The following is a 16,824-nucleotide window of genomic DNA, read 5'->3' on the forward strand; positions in this document are numbered from 1 at the left end:
GTGGCACTGATGACATGTGTATGGTGGTGGCACTGATGACATGTGTATGGTGGTGGCACTGATGACATGTGTATGGTGGTGGCACTGATGACATGTGTATGGTGGTGGCACTGATGACATGTGTATGGTGGTGGCACTGATGACATGTGTATGGTGGTGGCACTGATGCCATGTGCATGGTGGTGGCACTGATGACATGTGCATGGTGGTGGCACTGATGACATGTGTATGGTGGTGGCACTGATGACATGTGTATGGTGGTGGCACTGATGACATGTGTATGGTGGTGGCACTGATGACATGTGTATGGTGGTGGCACTGATGACATGTGTATGGTGGTGGCACTGATGACATGTGTATGGTGGTGGCACTGATGACATGTGTATGGTGGTGGCACTGATGACATGTGTATGGTGGTGGCACTGATGACATGTGTATGGTGGTGGCACTGATGACATGTGTATGGTGGTGGCACTGATGACATGTGTATGGTGGTGGCACTGATGACATGTGTATGGTGGTGGCACTGATGCCATGTGCATGGTGGTGGCACTGATGACATGTGCATGGTGGTGGCACTGATGACATGTGTATGGTGGTGGCACTGATGACATGTGTATGGTGGTGGCACTGATGACATGTGTATGGTGGTGGCACTGATGACATGTGTATGGTGGTGGCACTGATGACATGTGTATGGTGGTGGCACTGATGACATGTGTATGGTGGTGGCACTGATGACATGTGTATGGTGGTGGCACTGATGACATGTGTATGGTGGTGGCACTGATGACATGTGTATGGTGGTGGCACTGATGACATGTGTATGGTGGTGGCACTGATGACATGTGTATGGTGGTGGCACTGATGACATGTGTATGGTGGTGGCACTGATGACATGTGTATGGTGGTGGCACTGATGACATGTGTATGGTGGTGGCACTGATGACATGTGTATGGTGGTGGCACTGATGACATGTGTATGGTGGTGGCACTGATGACATGTGTATGGTGGTGGCACTGATGACATGTGTATGGTGGTGGCACTGATGACATGTGTATGGTGGTGGCACTGATGACATGTGTATGGTGGTGGCACTGATGACATGTGTATGGTGGTGGCACTGATGACATGTGTATGGTGGTGGCACTGATGACATGTGTATGGTGGTGGCACTGATGGCATGTGCATGGTGGTGGCACTGATGACATGTGCATGGTGGTGGCACTGATGACATGTGTATGGTGGTGGCACTGATGACATGTGTATGGTGGTGGCACTGATGACATGTGTATGGTGGTGGCACTGATGACATGTGTATGGTGGTGGCACTGATGACATTTGTATGGTGGTGGCACTGATGACATGTGTATGGTGGTGGCACTGATGGCATGTGCATGGTGGTGGCACTGATGACATGTGTATGGTGGTGGCACTGATGACATGTGTATGGTGGTGGCACTGATGACACGAGTATGGTGGTGGCACTGATGACATGTGTATGGTGGTGGCACTGATGACATGTGTATGGTGGTGGCACTGATGACATGTGTGTGGTGGTGGCACTGATGACATGTGTATGGTGGTGGCACTGATGACATGTGTATGGTGGTGGCACTGATGACATGTGTGTGGTGGTGGCACTGATGACATGTGTGTGGTGGTGGCACTGATGACATGTGTATGGTGGTGGCACTGATGACATGTGTATGGTGGTGGCACTGATGACATGTGTATGGTGGTGGCACTGATGACATATGTATGGTGGTGGCACTGGTGACATGTGTGTGGTGGTGGCACTGATGACATGTGTGTGGTGGTGGCACTGATGACATGTGTATGGTGGTGGCACTGATGACATGTGTATGGTGGTGGCACTGATGACATGTGTATGGTGGTGGCACTGATGACATGTGTGTGGTGGTGGCACTGATGACATGTGTATGGTGGTGGCACTGATGACATGTGTATGGTGGTGGCACTGATGACATGTGTATGGTGGTGGCACTGATGACATGTGTATGGTGGTGGCACTGATGACATGTGTATGGTGGTGGCACTGATGACATGTGTATGGTGGTGGCACTGATGACATGTGTATGGTGGTGGCACTGATGCCATGTGCATGGTGGTGGCACTGATGACATGTGCATGGTGGTGGCACTGATGACATGTGTATGGTGGTGGCACTGATGACATGTGTATGGTGGTGGCACTGATGACATGTGTATGGTGGTGGCACTGATGACATGTGTATGGTGGTGGCACTGATGACATGTGTATGGTGGTGGCACTGATGACATGTGTATGGTGGTGGCACTGATGACATGTGTATGGTGGTGGCACTGATGACATGTGTATGGTGGTGGCACTGATGACATGTGTATGGTGGTGGCACTGATGACATGTGTATGGTGGTGGCACTGATGACATGTGTATGGTGGTGGCACTGATGACATGTGTATGGTGGTGGCACTGATGACATGTGTATGGTGGTGGCACTGATGACATGTGTATGGTGGTGGCACTGATGGCATGTGCATGGTGGTGGCACTGATGACATGTGCATGGTGGTGGCACTGATGACATGTGTATGGTGGTGGCACTGATGACATGTGTATGGTGGTGGCACTGATGACATGTGTATGGTGGTGGCACTGATGACATGTGTATGGTGGTGGCACTGATGACATTTGTATGGTGGTGGCACTGATGACATGTGTATGGTGGTGGCACTGATGGCATGTGCATGGTGGTGGCACTGATGACATGTGTATGGTGGTGGCACTGATGGCATGTGCATGGTGGTGGCACTGATGACATGTGTATGGTGGTGGCACTGATGACACGAGTATGGTGGTGGCACTGATGACATGTGTATGGTGGTGGCACTGATGACATGTGTATGGTGGTGGCACTGATGACATGTGTATGGTGGTGGCACTGATGACATGTGTATGGTGGTGGCACTGATGGCATGTGTATGGTGGTGGCACTGATGACATGTGTATGATGGTGGCACTGATGACATGTGCATGGTGGTGGCACTGATGACATGTGCATGGTGGTGGCACTGATGACATGTGTATGGTGGTGGCACTGATGACATGTGTATGGTGGTGGCACTGATGACATGTGCATGGTGGTGGCACTGATGACATGTGTATGGTGGTGGCACTGATGGCATGTGCATGGTGGTGGCACTGATGACATGTGTATGGTGGTGGCACTGATGACATGTGTGTGGTGGTGGCACTGATGGCATGTGCATGGTGGTGGCACTGATGACATGTGTGTGGTGGTGGCACTGATGACATGTGTATGGTGGTGGCACTGATGACATGTGCATGGTGGTGGCACTGATGACATGTGCATGGTGGTGGCACTGATGACATGTGTATGGTGGTGGCACTGATGACATGTGTATGGTGGTGGCACTGATGACATGTGCATGGTGGTGGCACTGATGACATGTGTATGGTGGTGGCACTGATGGCATGTGCATGGTGGTGGCACTGATGACATGTGTATGGTGGTGGCACTGATGACATGTGTGTGGTGGTGGCACTGATGGCATGTGCATGGTGGTGGCACTGATGACATGTGTGTGGTGGTGGCACTGATGGCATGTGCATGGTGGTGGCACTGATGACATGTGTATGGTGGTGGCACTGATGGCATGTGTATGGTGGTGGCACTGATGACATGAGTATGGTGGTGGCACTGATGACACGAGTATGGTGGTGGCACTGATGACATGTGTATGGTGGTGGCACTGATGGCATGTGCATGGTGGTGGCACTGATGACATGTGTATGGTGGTGGCACTGATGGCATGTGTATGGTGGTGGCACTAATGACATGAGTATGGTGGTGGCACTGATGACACGAGTATGATGGTGGCACTGATGACATGTGTATGGTGGTGGTACTGATGGCATGTGCATGGTGGTGGCACTGATGACATGTGTATGGTGGTGGCACTGATGGCATGTGTATGGTGGTGGCACTGATGACATGTGTATGGTGGTGGCACTGATGACATGTGTATGGTGGTTGCACTGATAACATGGGTATGGTGGTGGCACTGATGGCATGTGTGTGGTGGTGGCACTGATGACATGAGTATGGTGGTGGCACTGATAACACGAGTATGGTGGTGGCAGTGATGTGACCCGTGCTAGGTGTAGTACCTGGCATGCTGGGCAGGTAGAGCGGGTTGAGGCCTGGCATGCTATGTGTTCCTGGCGTCATGACCGCCGTCGTCAACGGAGGCGGGAAGAGCCCAAAAGGTGAGTACAGGTGTGGCTGGGGGCGTGCCGCCAAGTCTAGCGGCAGGGACGCTCCTCCCTCTTGACTTCCTGTACTGACCGCCGGGCTGACGGAGCCGCAAATCTGATCTGTGGGTGAAATCTGACTGTCGCCAGCGGTGGCGTCGTGAGATCTCTCTCCCAGGTCTGAGTAGTCAGAGGGCGTGGGGGACACAGAGGCTCTGGGAGATGTCATGCCGTTGAAGCTGTCTTCTCGTGATCGTACAGTCAGGTCTTCTGCTGTTCGCTGTTCAGCACTACCTGTTGACGAGGACCTCGAAGAAGTACTGAAGGGACGAAGGTATTTCTCCTCTTCTGTATTACGCTCTTCATTTTCTACCATCTCCCGGTGCCTGAGTGCTTCAGGGGAGAGCTGGTATCTCAGGTGCAGAGGGAGCGGAGGAAACCCTTGAAGGGGAGGAGGGGGTAGCGGGAAGCCTGAGGGCATCAGCTGCGGCAGTGACCCAGGATTGTGGAGGTGTGGATAATCTCGGACTTCGGCTGCAGCGATCTGCTCGGGACTGAGGTCTGTGGGCTCTCCCGTGTGCTGTCTGATATGTTGCTGCAGGACTAAAGCGTTCGTGTATTTCTTGTGACACACAGGACACTGATGTAACATTCTCATGGGTGGTTTGGCACGATGAACGCCCATGTGTGTCTTAAGATTACCCTTAGTAGTAAAGGCTCGACCACATATTTTACATTTGAACGGTCTTTCTCCGGTGTGTGTTCGGTAGTGCATCTGCAAGGCAGACTTGCAGGAGAGAACTCGGTGGCAAATGACACACTGATTTGGGTCTGTTAGTTTATTTTCAATATTATTCACTAGCTGTTCTAATTTCATGGTTTCACTGGTTTTCTGGACCTCAATGAGGGCTTCCCATGAGTTGTCTGTACTGCCGGGCTTCGGTAAGAGGTTAGTGTAAATATGAGGATCTTTGGCAGGGTCTATGCCCGGGGGAATATTAATGGCTGGAGGAGGGCCCATTGGTCCAGGGAATGAGGTAGGAAGTCCAGGAAGAAAGGGAAAGTTAAGAGGAAGCCTTGGACCTGAGAAAGGAATAGTTGGCATCCCAATAGGACGAAATTCTGGTCGCATCCTGAGGTCCGTTGGCTGGTCCGAAGTAAGGGATCGTGAATCACTACTGTCCATATCTGGCTCGTCTTTGGTAATGCTGTTTCCCTCGCTGGTGTCCTTGAGTTCTCTTTCTGTACGAACTCGGATGTCTAATGGCGCTTGGTCGGGGTTCAATTCACGCTCACTGCTTCTTCTGTCCATCAAGTTCCTCATCTCCTGGGAGTCGATGAACCTCTCTTTAGATGGCTCCCGCTCATTCTCAAGTCTGTTCTCCTTCTCATACTTATTTTCGCTATCGTATTTATTTTCACTTTCAAATGTGTTATCGTCATCGAACCTATTCTCTTCGTTAAATTTTTTATCTTCATCAAATATTTTCTCGTCATTATATCTACTTTCAGTGTCAAAACCTTTTTCACTGTCAAAAACTTTTTCACTCTCAAAACGTTTTTCACTCTCAAATCTCTTTTCATCTTCGAATCGCTTTTCGTTGTCAAAAGTTGTATCGCTATCGAATCTTTTCTCAGTTTCAAATGATTTCTCACCATCGAATCCCTGATGGTCATCGAACCGTTTTTCACTGCTGAACCTCGCTTCAGCGGCCTCCCTTTCCTCTGATATTTCGTCTATATCATTTAGTTCTGCGGTATCATCCTTCTCTATTTTCTCTTCAAACTTTGGAAGTCGCAAGGACTCAGCCAAGTCCATTGTGGCAGATTCCATTTTCTCTGAACTGAAATCTCGCTGGACTGGCGCCGGCGACGACCGAGGTTCTGAGATGCTCAGGTTCTCTGGCTCATCTTCTCTACTTTGTCTAGCTAGGTTGAGAAGATTAAAAGGTCTGTGTAGGTCTAGGGAAGGAGGACCTGGTAACCGGTATGGAGGTAGAGAGGGACCTCCTGGTAAGGAGGTGAAAGGATTTGGAGGTCCAGTCGGAGGTGAAGGATAGTCCTTTAGTTCTCCCAGTTGGGCTAATAGTGGTGGATGGAATTTGTCCAGATGCTCGGGAACTGGATGTGGATTCATTTTGACATGAGGGAACCGACTCGCGTGTCGCTGGAAATGCACTTTAAGGTTCCCCTTCGTTGTAAACCTGTTACCGCAGATGTTACACTTGAAAGGGCGTTCTCCAGTGTGGGATCTGATATGGATTTGGAGAGCTGAATCACTGCCAAAGACCTTGCCACAGTACCTGCATCGATGCTTGTAGTAAGGATCTTTACCATCGCTTGGCTTGTGGTCATCAATGAGACGATTGGTTAGTAGCCCTTGGGAGGCACTGTTGAGGACACTATTGGCTGTACGCTGCAGCATCTCAAGAGTGTTAGGCTCGTCAGGAGGCGGCGGATCAGTATGTTGAATAACGGAGGAGGCGATGCTAGACGCTGTCATAGGTGGGGAAATAGGTCTGTCCCTTGGATCTAAAGGTGGACCACTGGTGCTTGCAGTACATAGGGGCGAGCTTCCTGGCGGACGTTCACTATTGTTTTCGCTAGTTGGTGGAACCTTGAACCTTTCCATAAGTGTGCTAATAAAGGAGCTGCTGACGTTCTGGCTACCTTCACTTGTTGGTGGTACTGAGGATCTGGATGTGGGTGTGGGCGGGGATGGAGGCTCCTGGCGTTCTTGGGTCTCACTTGCACCCTTTGATTCACTATCTGAAAAATTGGGTAATCCAGGGCTCCCCTCTTTATTCTTAATTGAGAGTTGTGCCTGAAGTTGTTGGATAAGTTGAAGCTGCATCATTTGTTGGTGTTGCAATGTGTAAAGAGTTCCCTGGAGCAAAGCGAACTCTTGCATAGTCTGAGGGTTGCTGGGACTCGAGGAGTTCAGGGCAGAGCTTGCAAACTGAGCAAGCGCCATCCTAGTGTTTTGTATAGCTTCCAACGCCAGGTTGGACTGAGCTAACTGCTGCGCAATAGGTCCTACCTGCGGAGGTGCGGCCGACTGTGCCAAGAGATGTCTAATCTGCGCCAATGGACCGCACTCCGCGGGATTGCTATCGCTGTCGTAGCCATTGTTGCGGTCAACAGAGGACTCGCGGGATTCTGGCGTGGCTTCGTGAGCTGTCCTGGCCTTCAGGATGTGCGCCTGGTTGTTGTTAGCGACGTCCTGGTGTCGGCGGAGCTCGTCCGGGTGGTCGGAGTCGGGATGGTGGGGTCGCGGAGTGTCGGGCACCGCCAGAACCGCCGGCTCCCGACCACAAGTTACCCGATGCTCCTCCAACTGCTCCCGAGACAAGAGCTCCGCCCGGCAGTATGGACAGATGTGCGTCTCGTCAGCTTCGCCTGCCGAAGAACAAACTCTTTAGAATAAAGAAGTAAACACTGGTTAATATAAGCTAATAGGCGTGACCAGGAGCTGTGACTCGACCCCATCACGCACGACTAGGTGAGAACTAGATGAATATTACTGATTAAGTCATCTTGACGTCGAAAGTAATTGAAATAAAAGTTATGATGACAAAAATGACACAATGCTGATGTAATTTCGCTAAAATTTTAAACATTCGTTCAAGTTACCTCGAAAAAAAGAGTAATCTTAAAACACTCATGATGTTTATTATATAAAAGCATTACTAAACTATCAAATTTAATGTAGTGATCAGCAACCCTTGTGTTTCCCAGATCACAGACTCCAGTTAATGACAAGTTTTTTGTGAGTGAGAGAATTTACAAGCTAGGAATCATCCTGTCTCAGGGCATGTCAAAGCTGAGGTATACTATCCCCTACCCCCGTCATCCCAAGGATATCACCCACTCACATTATGTAAGGTATACCATCCACTCACATTATCTAGGGTATACCACCCACTCAGCATTAACTAAGGTATACCACCCACTCAGCATTATCTAAGATATACCACCCACTCACATTATCTAGGGTATACCACCCACTCAGCATTATCTAAGGTATACCAGCCACTCAGCATTATCTAAGATATACCACCCACTCACATTATCTAGGGTATACCACCCACTCAGCATTATCTAAGATATACCACCCACTCAGCATTATCTAAGATATACCACCCACTCACATTATCTAAGGTATACCACCCACTCAGCATTATCTAAGATATACCACCCACTCAGCATTATCTAAGATATACCACCCACTCAGCATTATCTAAGATATACCACCCACTCACATTATCTAAGGTATACCACCCACTCAGCATTATCTAAGATATACCACCCACTCACATTATCTAGGGTATACCACCCGCTCAGCATTATCTAAGGTATACCAGCCACTCAGCATTATCTAAGGTATAATACCCCTCCCCACAGGATATCACCCATAATAGAGGTCTAACATCTAGGTACATAATTATTGCTAGGTAAACAGAGAACAACAGATGTAAGGACATTTACCTATACTCTTGTCTCGCCTTTATTGACCTCGGCTCTACCCCTCCCTCCTGACTCACACAATATCTCCCCCTCCCTCCTGACTCACACAATATCTCCCCCTCCCTCCTGACTCACACAACATCTCCCCCTCCCTCCTGACTCACACAATATCTCCCCCTCCCTCCTGACTCACACAACATCTCCCCCTCCCTCCTGACTCACACAATATTTCCCCCTCCCTCCTGACTCACACAACATCTCCCCCTCCCTCCTGACTCACACAATATCTCCCCCTCCCTCCTGACTCACACAACATCTCCCCCTCCCTCCTGACTCACACAATATCTCCCCCTCCCTCCTGACTCACACAATATCTCCCCCTCCCTCCTGACTCACACAATATCTCCCCCTCCCTCCTGACTCACACAATATCTCCCCCTCCCTCCTGACTCACACAACATCTCCCCCTCCCTCCTGACTCACACAATATCTCCCCCTCCCTCCTGACTCACACAACATCTCCCCCTACCTCCTGACTCACACAATATCTCCCCCTCCCTCCTGACTCACACAACATCTCCCCCTCCCTCCTGACTCACACAATATCTCCCCCTCCCTCCTGACTCACACAATATCTCCCCCTCCCTCCTGACTCACACAATATCTCTCCCTCCCTCCTGACTCACACAACATCTCCCCCTCCCTCCTGACTCACACAATATCTCCCCCTCCCTCCTGTCTCACACAAGATCGCCCCCTCCCTCCTGACTCACACAACATCTCCCCCTTCCTCCTGACTCACACAATATCTCCCCCTCCCTCCTGACTCACACAATATCTCCCCCTCCCTCCTGACTCACACAATATCTCCCCCTCCCTCCTGACTCACACAACATCTCCCCCTCCCTCCTGACTCACACAATATCTCCCCCTCCCTCCTGACTCACACAATATCTCCCCCTCCCTCCTGACTCACACAACATCTCCCCCTCCCTCCTGACTCACACAATATCTCCCCCTCCCTCCTGACTCACACAACATCTCCCCCTCCCTCCTGACTCACACAACATCTCCCCCTCCCTCCTGACTCACACAATATCTCCCCCTCCCTCCTGACTCACACAATATCTCCCCCTCCCTCCTGACTCACACAATATCTCCCCCTCCCTCCTGACTCACACAACATCTCCCCCTCCCTCCTGACTCACACAATATCTCCCCCTCCCTCCTGACTTACACAACATCTCCCCCTCCCTCCTGACTCACACAACATCTCCCCCTCCCTCCTGACTCACACAATATCTCCCCCTCCCTCCTGACTCACACAACATCTCCCCCTCCCTCCTGACTCACACAATATCTCCCCCTCCCTCCTGACTCACACAACATCTCCCCCTCCCTCCTGACTCACACAATATCTCCCCCTCCCTCCTGACTCACACAACATCTCCCCCTCCCTCCTGACTCACACAACATCTCCCCCTCCCTCCTGACTCACACAATATCTCCCCCTCCCTCCTGACTCACACAATATCTCCCCCTCCCTCCTGACTCACACAATATCTCCCCCTCCCTCCTGACTCACACAACATCTCCCCCTCCCTCCTGACTCACACAACATCTCCCCCTCCCTCCTGACTCACACAACATCTCCCCCTCCCTCCTGACTCACACAATATCTCCCCCTCCCTCCTGACTCACACAACATCTCCCCCTCCCTCCTGACTCACACAACATCTCCCCCTCCCTCCTGACTCACACAACATCTCCCCCTACCTCCTGACTCACACAATATCTCCCCCTCCCTCCTGACTCACACAATATCTCCCCCTCCCTCCTGACTCACACAATATCTCCCCCTCCCTCCTGACTCACACAACATCTCCCCCTCCCTCCTGACTCACACAAAATCTCCCCCTCCCTCCTGACTCACACAATATCTCCCCCTCCCTCCTGACTCACACAACATCTCCCCCTCCCTCCTGACTCACACAATATCTCCCCCTCCCTCCTGACTCACACAAAATCTACCCCTCCCTCCTGACTCACACAACATCTCCCCCTCCCTCCTGACTCACACAATATCTCCCCCTCCCTCCTGACTCACACAACATCTCCCCCTCCCTCCTGACTCACACAACATCTCCCCCTCCCTCCTGACTCACACAACATCTCCCCCTCCCTCCTGACTCACACAAGATCTCCCCCTCCCTCCTGACTCACACAATATCGCCCCCTCCCTCCTGACTCACACAACATCTCCCCCTCCCTCCTGACTCACACAATATCTCCCCCTCCCTCCTGACTCACACAATATCTCCCCCTCCCTCCTGACTCACACAACATCTCCCCCTCCCTCCTGACTCACACAATATCTCCCCCTCCCTCCTGACTCACACAACATCTCCCCCTCCCTCCTGACTCACACAATATCTCCCCCTCCCTCCTGACTCACACAACATCTCCCCCTCCCTCCTGACTCACACAATATCTCCCCCTCCCTCCTGACTCACACAATATCTCCCCCTCCCTCCTGACTCACACAACATCTCCCCCTCCCTCCTGACTCGCACAACATCTCCCCCTCCCTCCTGACTCACACAATATCTCCCCCTCCCTCCTGACTCACACAACATCTCCCCCTCCCTCCTGACTCTCACAATATCTCCCCCTCCCTCCTGACTCACACAATATCTCCCCCTCCCTCCTGACTCACACAATATCTCCCCCTCCCTCCTGACTCACACAATATCTCCCGCTCCCTCCCTCCTGACTCACACAACATCTCCCCCTCCCTCCTGACTCACACAATATCTCTCCCTCCCTCCTGACTCACACAACATCTCCCCCTCCCTCCTGACTCTCACAATATCTCCCCCTCCCTTCTGACTCACACAATATCTCCCCCTCCCTCCTGACTCACACAATATCTCCCCCTCCCTCCCTCCTGACTCACACAATATCTCCCCCTCCCTCCTGACTCACACAAGATCTCCCCCTCCCTCCTGACTCACACAACATCTCCCCCTCCTGACTCACACAACATCTCCCCCTCCCTCCTGACTCTCACAATATCTTCCCCCTCCCTCCTGACTCACACAACATCTCCCCCTCCCTCCTGACTCACACAATATCTCCCCCTCCCTCCTGACTCACACAATATCTACCCCTCCCTCCTGACTCACACAATATCTACCCCTCCCTCCTGACTCACACAATATCTCCCCCTCCCTCCTGACTCACACAATATCTCCCCCTCCCTCCCGACTCACACAATATCTCCCCCTCCCTCCTGACTCACACAATATCTCCCCCTCCCTCCTGACTCACACAACATCTCCCCCTCCCTCCTGACTCTCACAATATCTTCCCACTCCCTCCTGACTCACACAACATCTCCCCCTCCCTCCTGACTCACACATCTCCCCCTCCCTCCTGACTCACACAACATCTCCCCCTCCCTCCTGACTCACACATCTCCCCCTCCCTCCTGACTCACACAATATCTCCCCCTCCCTCCTGACTCTCACAATATCTTCCCCCTCCCTCCTGACTCACACAATATCTCCCCCTCCCTCCTGACTCACACAATATCTCCCCCTCCCTCCTGACTCACACAACATCTCCCCCTCCCTCCTGACTCACACAATATCTCCCCCTCCCTCCTGACTCACACAACATCTCCCCCTACCTCCTGACTCACACAACATCTCCCCCTACCTCCTGACTCACACAACATCTCCCCCTACCTCCTGACTCACACAACATCTCCCCCTTCCTCCTGACTCACACAACATCTCCCCCTCCCTCCTGACTCACACAATATCTCCCCCTCCCTCCTGACTCACACAACATCTCCCCCTCCCTCCTGACTCACACAATATCTCCCCCTCCCTCCTGACTCACACAACATCTCCCCCTACCTCCTGACTCACACAACATCTCCCCCTACCTCCTGACTCACACAACATCTCCCCCTACCTCCTGACTCACACAACATCTCCCCCTCCCTCCTGACTCACACAACATCTCCCCCTCCCTCCTGACTCACACAATATCTCCCCCTCCCTCCTGACTCATACAACATCTCCCCCTCCCTCCTGACTCACACAATATCTCCCCCTACCTCCTGACTCACACAATATCTCCCCCTCCCTCCTGACTCACACAACATCTCCCCCTACCTCCTGACTCACACAACATCTCCCCCTCCCTCCTGACTCACACAATATCTCCCCCTCCCTCCTGACTCACACAACATCTCCCCCTCCCTCCTGACTCACACAATATCTCCCCCTCCTGACTCACACAATATCTCCCCCTCCCTCCTGACTCACACAACATCTCCCCCTCCCTCTATAACGTAATCTAAGTAATTTTCGGTTAAATTCGTTGAACAAAGTCACGTTAACGATCGCTGCGTCAGGGGCTAATACCTTACGTCACCTAAATTTATTTTACGTTGTATTAACCCAAATTTACACAACAAATGGTCAAACTAAGACATCAACGCAGATAACGTTATCAAACGATAACGTTTACCTCCCCCCCCCCCCGATACACCGTTTAATGTATATCCGAAGAATGTCGCTAAAACCTCCCGCTATATAGACCAACCAACCCTTCAGCAGTGAACGTGGGAATACCGACGTTCTAAGGTACTACACTATGTCTCGCACCGCCGCCATGTTTCGCTCATTCGCTAACATTATCGTTACTCGGGGTTAACATGACGCAAATATGCGTTAATCTGCGTCAACCTAACATTAACCTCCTTCAGGAATTCACAGCGATAATGCTGACTCACGGCCCACAACAGTAATAATAATAATAATAATAATAATAATAATAATAATAATAATAATACATTATTATTTAATATTCACGTAGAAACAGTAAATCCGTATGGGTCATACAGCGCCGAAGACCTGTTTGACTCAGATGGGACGTCTGTGTGTATGTTTGCGCTCTCCTGTAAGGGTCGAACTCCATCTCCCGGGCCGCGTTGACCAGCATTGTTGGTTTGCAGCTTCCGGGAGAGCGGAGACACACACGCTGTCCTCAAGAATCCGTAATAACACGATTATCAACAACTCACATAGCGGGTAGCGACTCGAACTCACGGCAGGCGGATACTTAAACTTACTGCCCTGCCAGTATTAGGACCTGTCTATCGCGGGTTCGATCCCTACCCGTTCTGGGATTTGATTCATTACATCACTCACTTGTCTGCCCTCACTTTTTTTTCTGATAAGGGCATGTAAGGTTCTCCTTATCTTATCCTTCCGAAGTCTCTCTACAGAGACCCGAGTACCGAGAACCCCGCACTGACCCTGTGTGTGTGTGTGAGATGTACGTGGTCACTGCTGCTCCCACCCGCCTGCAGTGACAACAGTGATGACACCTGGACTCTGTGTGTGTGATGGTTTGTACACCTGCACCCCCCTCCCCCCCTCCCCCCCCTCCCCCCCGGCGGTGACCCACCACCACCACCACCACCACCACAACAACAACAACAACAACAACCATCGCAGTCTAATACAGCGGGAGATACTGGGACTGACCAGGGGGTTAATTAAGCTTAGAGAAGTTTAGGTAGGTGATACTAGGTGAGGGAGAGGCCGCTGTGGAGAGGGAGGTCGCTGTAGAGAAGAAGCTTGCTGTAGAGAGAAAGGTCGCTTCAAAGAAGAAAGTCGTTGTAGAAAGGGCAGTAATTTAATCACACAACATTCAGAAAATAACGCGGGAAGGTAACGAGAGCGTCAGTTTTAAGACGTTGTCTGCAACAACACCAACAGAGACAATTTCTGTGCAACCTGTCTCAGTGATTCTCACAGCTGAGACAACTTGCTTGCCACAAGCACAAATTCCGTTTTTTTTTTTGGGGGGGGGAGGGGACAGAGTTTCAGTGCTCACCATGTCTTGGTCTGAGAAATGGCAGATGAAGTTTAATGTTAACACACCGACAGGCCAGTGTGTTAACCACTGTACCACACCGACAGGCCAGTGTGTTAACCACTGTACCACACCGACAGGCCAGTGTGTTAACCACTGTACCACACCGACAGGCCAGTGTGTTAACCACTGTACCACACCGACAGGTCAGTGTGTTAACTACTGTACCACACCGACAGGCCAGTGTGTTAACCACTGTACCACACCGACAGGCCAGTGTGTTAACCACTGTACCACACCGACAGGTCAGTGTGTTAACTACTGTACCACACCGACAGGCCAGTGTGTTAACCACTGTACCACACCGACAGGCCAGTGTGTTAACCACTGTACCACACCGGCAGGCCAGTGTGTTAACCACTGTACCACACCGACAGGCCAGTGTGTTAACCACTGTACCACACCGACAGGCCAGTGTGTTAACCACTGTAACACACCGGCAGGCCAGTGTGTTAACCACTGTAACACACCGGCAGGCCAGTGTGTTAACCACTGTAACACACCGGCAGGCCAGTGTGTTAACCACTGTACCACACCGACAGGTCAGTGTGTTAACCACTGTACCACACCGACAGGCCAGTGTGTTAACCACTGTAACACACCGGCAGGCCAGTGTGTTAACCACTGTAACACACCGGCAGGCCAGTGTGTTAACCACTGTACCACACCGACAGGCCAGTGTGTTAACCACTGTACCACACCGACAGGCCAGTGTGTTAACCACTGTAACACACCGGCAGGCCAGTGTGTTAACCACTGTACCACACCGACAGGCCAGTGTGTTAACCACTGTACCACACCGGCAGGCCAGTGTGTTAACCACTGTACCACACCGACAGGCCAGTGTGTTAACCACTGTACCACACCGACAGGCCAGTGTGTTAACCACTGTACCACACCGACAGGCCAGTGTGTTAACCACTGTAACACACCGGCAGGCCAGTGTGTTAACCACTGTACCACACCGACAGGCCAGTGTGTTAACCACTGTAACACACCGGCAGGCCAGTGTGTTAACCACTGTAACACACCGGCAGGCCAGTGTGTTAACCACTGTACCACACCGGCAGGCCAGTGTGTTAACCACTGTACCACACCGACAGGCCAGTGTGTTAACCACTGTACCACACCGACAGGCCAGTGTGTTAACCACTGTAACACACCGGCAGGCCAGTGTGTTAACCACTGTAACACACCGGCAGGCCAGTGTGTTAACCACTGTACCACACCGGCCCAACAAGACCCCGGCAACTAGATATATTCCTACACACCTTAAGTGTGTTACCACTGGTTCGAACCCTTCACGTTCTGTGGTTCTTTGCGGTCGAGTTATGTGGATGTCCTGATTATTTCTTATTTTATATATAAAATAAATTTTTTTTATTTGTCTATCATGAGATCACTGCTTGAAGAAGGTAAGTAGACCAGGTAGTAGTAGGTGGAGGAGTAGTAGTAGTAGTAGTAGTAGTAGTTGGAACAGTAGTAGTAGTAGTAATAATAATAATAGTAGTAGTATTAGTAATAGTGATAGTAATAGTAGTAGCAGTGATAGTAGTAGTTGTAGTAGTAGTAGTAGTAACAGTAATAGTAGTAGTAGTAGTAATATCAGCAGTAGCAGCAGTAGTAGTAGTGCAACAGTGGTGAGATGGGTTGGGTTGCAGAAGGACCTATCAACATCACTTTGCATCAGTCTCGGCAACATCCTCGTGATCAACAATTTGGATGCAGTGCAACATCTGGATTCCTTTTGACGGCTACAGTGTTACTGTGAGCCACTAGGGCAGCCTCTGTACCCTCTCTCCGTCGTAAATCTCCTTCCTTAACTACTAATCAAGCCTTGTTGAACGTCATAAGATGTGCGGCATCGTCCATGTGTTGGACACGCGCCTGTTTACGTTCATCACGGTTGTGGCAGACGTTCTTGTGCTCCCGGCGTTCTTGTGTTCCCGGCGTTTTTGTGTTCCCGGCGTTCTTGTGTTCCCGGCGTTCTTGTGTTTCCGGCGTTCTTGTGTTCCCGGCGTTCTTGTGTTCCCGGCATTCTTGTGTTTCCGGCGTTCTTGTGTTTCCGGCGTTCTTGTGTTTCCGGCGTTCTTGTGTTCCCTGCATTCTTGTGTTTCCGGCGTT

At 51.1% G+C, this 16,824-nt stretch overlaps 1 protein-coding gene across 5 annotated transcripts in view; it reads right to left on the reverse strand.

Annotated features, from left to right (window-relative positions):
* Positions 1–16,824, reverse strand: part of LOC128685799 (homeotic protein spalt-major-like) — an 802,979-nt gene that overhangs the window by 20,856 nt on the left and 765,299 nt on the right. For all 5 annotated transcript variants that reach the window (XM_070087889.1, XM_070087888.1, XM_070087890.1 and 2 more), the window contains one exon: positions 4,195–7,677. In XM_070087889.1, coding sequence (XP_069943990.1) covers positions 4,195–7,677 — 3,483 coding nt within the window. The remainder of the gene's footprint in view (positions 1–4,194; positions 7,678–16,824) is intronic.

Source organism: Cherax quadricarinatus, chromosome 23 (assembly GCF_038502225.1).
Source record: "Cherax quadricarinatus isolate ZL_2023a chromosome 23, ASM3850222v1, whole genome shotgun sequence".
Taxonomy (NCBI): Eukaryota; Metazoa; Arthropoda; class Malacostraca; order Decapoda; family Parastacidae; genus Cherax; species Cherax quadricarinatus.